The sequence below is a fragment of the Sinocyclocheilus anshuiensis genome, unplaced genomic scaffold (assembly GCF_001515605.1).
Source record: "Sinocyclocheilus anshuiensis isolate Anshui unplaced genomic scaffold, SAMN03320099.WGS_v1.1 scaffold690, whole genome shotgun sequence".
Lineage (NCBI taxonomy): Eukaryota > Metazoa > Chordata > Actinopteri > Cypriniformes > Cyprinidae > Sinocyclocheilus > Sinocyclocheilus anshuiensis.
Genome location: NW_015547715.1, coordinates 1,121,299 through 1,129,223, shown reverse-complemented (window position 1 = coordinate 1,129,223; position 7,925 = coordinate 1,121,299). Strand labels below are relative to the sequence as shown.

The following is a 7,925-nucleotide window of genomic DNA, read 5'->3' as shown; positions in this document are numbered from 1 at the left end:
ATCTATCTATCTATCTATCTATCTCTCTCTATATATATATATATCTCTCTCTCTATATATATATCTCTCTCTCTCTATCTATCTATCTATCTCTCTCTCTCTCTCTATATCTATATCTATCTCTCCTCTATCTATCTATCTATCTCTCTCTCCATCGTCTGTCTATCTATCTATCTATCTATCTATCTATCTATCTATCTATCTATCTATCTATCTATCTCTCTGTGCAGTTCAAGCGGATGTTGAACAGGGAGTTAACGCACCTGTCTGAGATGAGCAGATCTGGTAACCAGGTCTCCGAGTACATCTCCAACACATTTTTAGGTAAACCATCAATCACAAAACATTCACACATTTGACTTGTGAGTGTTATGGTGAGGTTTGGAGCTCCAGCTCGCGTTCACGCTCTCCTCCCCATTATTTCTCCAGACAAACAGCACGATGTGGAAATGCCCTCCCCGCAGACGCAGAAGGAGAAGGAGAAGAAGAAAAAGCCCATGTGTCAGATCAGCGGGGTGAAAAAACTCATGCACAGCACCAGCCTCACCAATTCCAACATCCCTCGCTTCGGGGTCAAGACGGAAACGGAAGACTCCTTAGCCAAGGTGAGCAGCGGTGATGCAGGACAGGCTTATTTGTGCTGGAGAGCTGCTTCAAACTCGGACAGAACCTCAATCATCTCAACTGAATGCTGATTGGATCTGATCAGAGACTCTTGTAGACCTTGATGAAAGGTCATTGGAGCTTTTCAGTCCGATGACGTAGATGGATGACATGCAGTTGGAAAGATTTTGTACCCTGCTGAAAAGAGCAGCTTGGAGCAGCTTGAGTTTCCATGCTAGTTAATGTCATGCTGTTCACCAGGAAGCTTGTCGACCGGCAGGTTTTTTAACCGAGAGCATATTGCTGGTTAAGCTAGTATTCATCAACACATTGATTGATTGATTGATAAATGCATTCAGAAACACAACAAGCGCTGCTCTTTTCAGCAGATCAGTTTCCTCAAATTCATTGGTTATTTGTAAAACGAGTCCTGAATCATTCCAGAACATTTTGTGGCTGTTTTAAAAGCCAAACCAACATTTATTATATTTATGCGTGTTGCAAATGGGTTTAGTCAAGTCACATTCATTTATATAGCACTTTATAATATACAAATTGTTTCAAAGCAGCTTCCCAGTAATAAACAAGAAAATAACAGTATTAGTTCTTCAATTATGAAACAAATACAAATGCAGCTGTACAGCAACCCTAAAAAAAGACAATAGTGTCATTATTCAGCTCAGTTTAGTTCAGTAACTGAATGCTGCAAAGCTATGAAGGAAACACAGTATAGAAACTATAAAGCAGCTCTACTGAAGACAATAGTGTTGTTATTCAGTTCAGTTTAGTTCAGTATTGATCCAAAACAGTGTCAGTGTTGCAGAGATCATCAATTATGAAGCAAACTCAATTCAGCTATAAAGCGGCTCTACAGAACAACATTGCCATTATTCAACTCAATTTAGTTCAGCGTTGATTTTTAGTTTATAATAGTGTAAAGTTTATGAAATTTTGAAACAAGTTTAATTCAGCTACGAGCAGCTCTACTGAAGACAACCGTCATTTATAGTGATGCACTGAAAGAAAAATTCTGGGCCGAAAATGATTTTTTAAAACTTATTTTAAAATAGTTTTTGCGTAATTGTATTAATATTAATTATTAATGCACTGAAATGTTTTTGTTTTTTTTTTCAACCGAAATTGAAATTGGAGTTTTTTTTATTTAGCAGAAAACTGAAGCTGAAAGTAAATTGTATTTATCAATTTTATTTAATAATAAATAAGTTGTAAAAACATTTAAATTGCACATAAAGAGCTTTTGTCAACTTTTCATTACAGAATTTATGTTTTATGTTTTTAGCAAACCGAAAATTGCTATTTCGGCCAAAAAGTTTTGGTTGTCAAAATTTTGGTACTCCAATTTTTTTTGGAGTGAAGTGGCATCACACACAACGGGACTGTCTAATGATTGGCTGCTGTGTTTCAGGAACTGGAGGACATAAACAAATGGGGCCTTAATGTTTTTAAAGTCACAGAGTTGTCAGGCAACAGGCCTTTAACGGTGATGATGTACACTATATTTCAGGTGAGCCCAAACATTCACCACTCTGAATTTCCCTTTATTTACTTGACTAATAAAAGTCTTACTGTGCACAATTCATCAGTGTTTGTTTTCATAACTTTCTTCACCTCTGATGTAACTAAGGTCACATGGACAGGGAAAAACAGCTTTAACCAATAATATCATAGCCTACTTTATATGATCCAATGAAATCCTGCATTATTTAACATGCTGTGTCACATGATGTTAAATGTGTTGCAAATGCATTTTCTTTCTGTTTTTCTCTCCCACAGGAAAGGGATTTACTCAAAACATTTAAAATTCCCTTGGACACTTTCATAACGTACCTGATGACCTTAGAAGACCATTATCATGCTGATGTTGCGTATCACAATAACATTCATGCTGCTGACGTCACCCAGTCCACACACGTGCTGCTCTCCACGCCTGCTCTGGAGGTGAGAGATGCCGTCAAAACAAGGGTTTCCTTGCCGTTTTAAAAATAAATGAGAACATTTGTGACCCTGGACCACAAAACCAGTCTTAAGTGTCAATTTTTCGAAATTGAGATTTATACATCATCTGAAAGCTTTCCATTGATGTATGGTTTGTTAGGATAGGACAATATTTGGCCGAGATACAACTATTTGAAAATCTGGAATCTGAGGGTGCAAAAAAATTGCCTTTAAAGTTGTCCAAATGAAGTTCTTAGCAATGCATATTACTAATCAAAAATTAAGTTTTGATATATTTACGGTAGGAAATTTACAAAATATCTTCATGGAACATGATCTTTACTTAATATCCTAATGATTTTTGGCATAAAAGAAAAATCGATCATTTTGACCCATACAATGTATTTTGGCTATTGCTACAAATATACCCCAGCGACTTAAGACTGCTTTTGTGCTCCAGGGTCACATTTATGGAATAGGCGGTGGAAAATGGACACGCAACAGCTAAATTATGAGTTTTTTGATGCAACTAACCCTGACTAAGGTTATAAGTCGATTACAGGTCAAAAGCGTAGCATGTGCGCCATTTATTTCACATTTGATTCAATATGACCTGGTGTGCTACTTGCTGGATTTCTAGAAAGGTTATGTGGTGAAGATAATGTCTGCTCTCACTCACCGTACATCCACATGTTGTTCTCTTTCAGGCGGTTTTCACAGATCTTGAAATTCTCGCTGCCATTTTCGCCAGTGCTATTCACGACGTAGACCACCCGGGTGTCTCCAACCAGTTCCTTATTAACACCAGTAAGTGTGCTTTAGGAATATATGGTTTATTCAAAGCATATGATAACTAATACTAAAATTAACAAAACATTTGTGATGTGTTTGGTTGTTATTGGATTATGCCATAGAAAATAATAATAATAGTAAACTTTTAATTTTAGAAGATTAAAAAAAAATGTCTGCAGTCATGCTTTTGGTGTAAATTTTTCAAGTTTAATAAAAAAATATTATCATTATAAATAATATTTTTAATATAAATAATAAAAATAATATCATTATAAAATGTGTAAACAATAATCTCATTAAGTGTGAAAATCTAATCCTCTATTATAATTATTTCAATTTCTATAATGTAATTATTGAAATTTACAAATATTATCTCATCGTTTAAATGTATGAATACAGTAATCTCAATTTGAATTGTCTAAATATAATAATTTCTTTATTTACATTTCTATAATCGAATTATTTCAATGTACAAATATAATTGTCTTATTTAAATGAATAAATCTAATAATCTTATTATTTAAATGTACAAATAAAATAAACTAATTTAAATGTGTAAAATATAATAACCTAATTGTTTAAATGTATTAATAATCTCTTTATTTAAATGTCTAAACATAGCAATCTAATTATGTCAATTTATAAATATAATAATCAAATTACTTAAATGTCTAACTATAATAATGTAAATTTCACAGTTTGGTCCAAAATTTGGTTAAAAAAAATTAATAGTTATGAATGTTATGATGACTATTGTAATTAAGCCATAAGGTATAAAAGGCTTTGCCTTATTGCCTTTATAAAACGGTTACTAAATAATAATAATAAAAAAAATATATATATATATATTAAGAGCACAAATTTTAATTACAACATTATTTTATTAAGAAAATTCATCAAGTTATTCTTCCTCTACAAGATCTAAAACTAGAATGCATTATTTGACCAATCAGCACCCAGAACGGGCACTATCCATTTGATAAATACAATATATGTATTTAAACACCTAATAATGCCCTGAATGGCAGCTCAGGGGGTTTGTATTGTAATGGACGGATCTATAAATTCAGTGAAATGGTTCAGAGCAGATCACTCAATCCCATCAGCTCAGAGACACACAGACCAGCACACATCTGTCCTCAAATCCACGCAACCGCCGCTTACATAACTTTATTTTGTCATAAGCAGCACTGATGCGCCGATAGGACAGATAAATGCGACTCAGGCCTCATGGGATTGTGTGTGTCTGTCTCTCCTGCGTCACGCTGTAATCTCTCACAGACAGTGATGGAGTCCTGCTGCTGTGCTGACACAGCTGTTTGTCACGCTCATCTACAGATTAGCACAAGGTCACAGAGTTTGCCGTGTTTTCTTCATGTCTGCAGACTCGGAGTTAGCCCTCATGTACAATGACTCGTCGGTGCTGGAAAACCATCATCTGGCAGTGGGCTTCAAACTCCTGCAGGAGGAGAACTGTGACATCTTCCAGAACCTGACCAAAAAACAGAGACAATCGCTGCGCAAGATGGTCATCGACATCGTACGTCCCGCTCAAATGACATTTAGCATTGATGATGTTCGTTCAGAATTCTGGCTCAAGGTTTTCTCGCACGTTTCTCCAAGGTCTTGGCGACTGATATGTCCAAACACATGAACCTGCTGGCCGATCTGAAGACCATGGTCGAGACGAAGAAGGTCACCAGTTCTGGAGTCTTGCTCTTGGATAACTACTCAGACAGGATTCAAGTGAGTCTTTTAAGCTTATATGGGTCATTTTTGACTTTCTGTAAACTGTGGCTGCCAAAATGGCTGAAAAACTAAATTTGAATTTTTTACTTAAATATTATCAATATTCGAATTTAAAAGGCATAATTTCAGTTAGGGGGAAAAAAAGCTTTTGGCTTCTCTCCTGAGGCACATCGAGCAAAATATTATGCACGTTTCTTCAAAGCATAATAAAATAACACGACTATCTTTGAAAAAAGTTTAAAAAGCATAATGTTTAAAATAATGTTTATAAACCATATATAATTAATAAAGTTGCTTAAACAATTAGAAACAAAACAGCATCATGCATGTATGTATAGTTTAATACAAAGGACCGAAAACCAATCACAAAGAGTACTTTCTTCATTGAAAACTTGAGATGCATTGAGATGGGAAAAACCGCCATAAAGTCTTGAGACATGTTTTTAAAAAGTTGAACTTACATTAATTTTACATAGCTTTCTAAACATGCGGCTCTCTTGTGCGAGACGCGTGTGCAACGCTGATAGATGTCCCTCTAGAAAATGCGATAAATACGCGATATCTGTGTGAACGGCTTGGTTTCGGTTTTGACCAAGCGGCAACCTTCCAGTCTCTCTCGTGAAACCAACACGGAAGTGACTAAAACTGCAATTCATCGACTGGCCACTAGAGGCTGGCTCCAAAAGGGAGTCAGTCCCATAGACTCCCCATGTTAAAATGCCCAACTTTACAGCAGAAAAAAACATGTTTGCAGCCTGGTACAGAAAGTGGTTTTGGTCTATGTAGCTAATTTTGCCCTTCATGACAACTGTGAGGGGGGTGAATTTTTTTATAACTCATCCGTTTATATTATATTAAGCCTTAAAGTTCTGCATAATTAAGGGCGTGGCCACTTGAGTGACAGGTGGATTGCTGCTGCTGTCACCACCGTCGAGCTAGGTGGGTGTGGTTTCAGCAAACATTTCCCGCCTCTTTACCCATTTTCGATTATCCGGGAGTGACGCTCTGCCAAGATGTCGACAGCCGGCTCCATCCCACTTTGAGCTTCAAAAACAAAAACAATTTTATTTTAAATTCGACGAATATTCGAAATTCAAAATTTTTTTGGCAGGCCTACTGTAAACTGTGGCTCTATCAAAACATTGCTGAGTTTGTTCGAGCGGCCCAACACAGCCACTTCTGGCTCAGCCAATGGCGTGAATTGGGGGGCGGGACTGTGTGTTTTGTTGACCAGTGGTGTTTAAGAAACCCATTTGATTGTTATCATTTATTTGTTTAATCACAGTACTTTGGAAATTCATAGAACTTCTAAAACTACATAGTGAGATATTAAATAATATTTATCAGAATTACTTTCAAATCAGCTTTTTTTAAGACCGTTTTTTTTCATTGTTCATAAATGTAAAAAGCTACATTTGACACTTTTTTAAAAACTTTTCTACATTTGACACATTATTTAAATTGTAAATTAAGAATACATTGGACATTCATAGAACTTCATAAACTTCAATGATTTAAATAATAAATAATTTTATTAAGAAGAGCGTTTTGTTTTATTTTATTCATGCAGATTTGTTTATATAAATTTCTCAGCTGCATCTGATACACATGGTTTAAATGGTAAATTAAGTAGAAACTATAAATTCATAGAACTTCAATAACTATCTAATGGGATAAAGTCATTTTTATTATTTATTTTTATTATGATACTGATTTGCTGTAAATATAAGATTATATTATATTAATTAATATATAATTTTTTAATAAGTTTGGTATTCAGTGTTTTTATGATGATATTTATTTGTAAATATTAGATGTAATTTTCTCAGCTCCATCGGACTCATTTTACATGAATTAAAGTGTAAATTAAGAATTAATTGGAAACTTATAGAACTTAACTGTCTAATGTGATACTCATTTGACTAATTTTACGTGATTTAAATGCTAAATTATGCAGAACTTGTAAAGTCATAGAACTTCAATAATGATCTAATGGGATATTACATAAGTTTAACATTTTAAACTTAGTTTAAAAATTTAATACTTTACCTCATTTTACATTTTTTTTAATGAATTTTTTTTATTATGATACTGATTTGTTGTACATAAAGGATGACATTGAAATTGTAAAATAAGCTGAAATTGTAACTTGTTAATTCATAGAATTTCAATAACTATCTAATGTTATATTAAATAAGATTAACATTTTAAACTTAGTTTAACATTTTAATACTTTACATCATTATTTACATTTTTTTATGATTTTTTTTTATTATGGTACTGATTTGTTTTAATTATATGATGTAATTTTCTCGGCTGCATCTGACACATACCGTATTGAAATTGTAATTTAACACTGAATTTTCAGTTGAAGCATGTGTTGATGTTCCTCAGGTGCTTCAGAACATGGTTCACTGTGCGGATCTCAGTAACCCCACCAAACCCCTGCAGCTGTACAGACAGTGGACGGACCGCATCATGGAGGAGTTCTTCAGTCAGGGCGACCGAGAGAGAGAGCGAGGGATGGAGATCAGCCCCATGTGTGACAAACACAACGCCTCTGTAGAGAAGTCTCAGGTAGGCTCATCCATTCTAAAAGGAACTATGGAAGCCTGTTTCTACCTCAGAGTCAAAATATTTATTTTACATTTTATCTCACAATTAACTGTTTAATTAATTGTGAGATAAACTGTAAAATAAAAAAATAATGTTGCATTAGTTTTTGTATGTATATATATGTGTATATATTTATATTTTTATATATATATATATATATATATATATATATACACATACACACACACACACACACACACACACACACA

At 34.2% G+C, this 7,925-nt stretch overlaps 1 protein-coding gene across 9 annotated transcripts in view; it reads left to right on the top strand.

Moving 5' to 3' along the window:
• The window catches only part of LOC107704165 (cAMP-specific 3',5'-cyclic phosphodiesterase 4D), a 242,312-nt gene that overhangs the window by 232,162 nt on the left and 2,225 nt on the right, over window positions 1-7,925 (top strand). For all 9 annotated transcript variants that reach the window (XR_001635912.1, XM_016507033.1, XM_016507034.1 and 6 more), the window contains 8 exons: window positions 231-324; window positions 430-605; window positions 2,030-2,128; window positions 2,398-2,562; window positions 3,267-3,366; window positions 4,737-4,891; window positions 4,975-5,097; window positions 7,495-7,677. Coding sequence is in view for 8 of the 9 variants with exons in the window: in XM_016507033.1 (XP_016362519.1) it covers window positions 231-324; window positions 430-605; window positions 2,030-2,128; window positions 2,398-2,562; window positions 3,267-3,366; window positions 4,737-4,891; window positions 4,975-5,097; window positions 7,495-7,677 (1,095 nt within the window). In the remaining variant the exon portion in view is untranslated. The remainder of the gene's footprint in view (window positions 1-230; window positions 325-429; window positions 606-2,029; window positions 2,129-2,397; window positions 2,563-3,266; window positions 3,367-4,736; window positions 4,892-4,974; window positions 5,098-7,494; window positions 7,678-7,925) is intronic.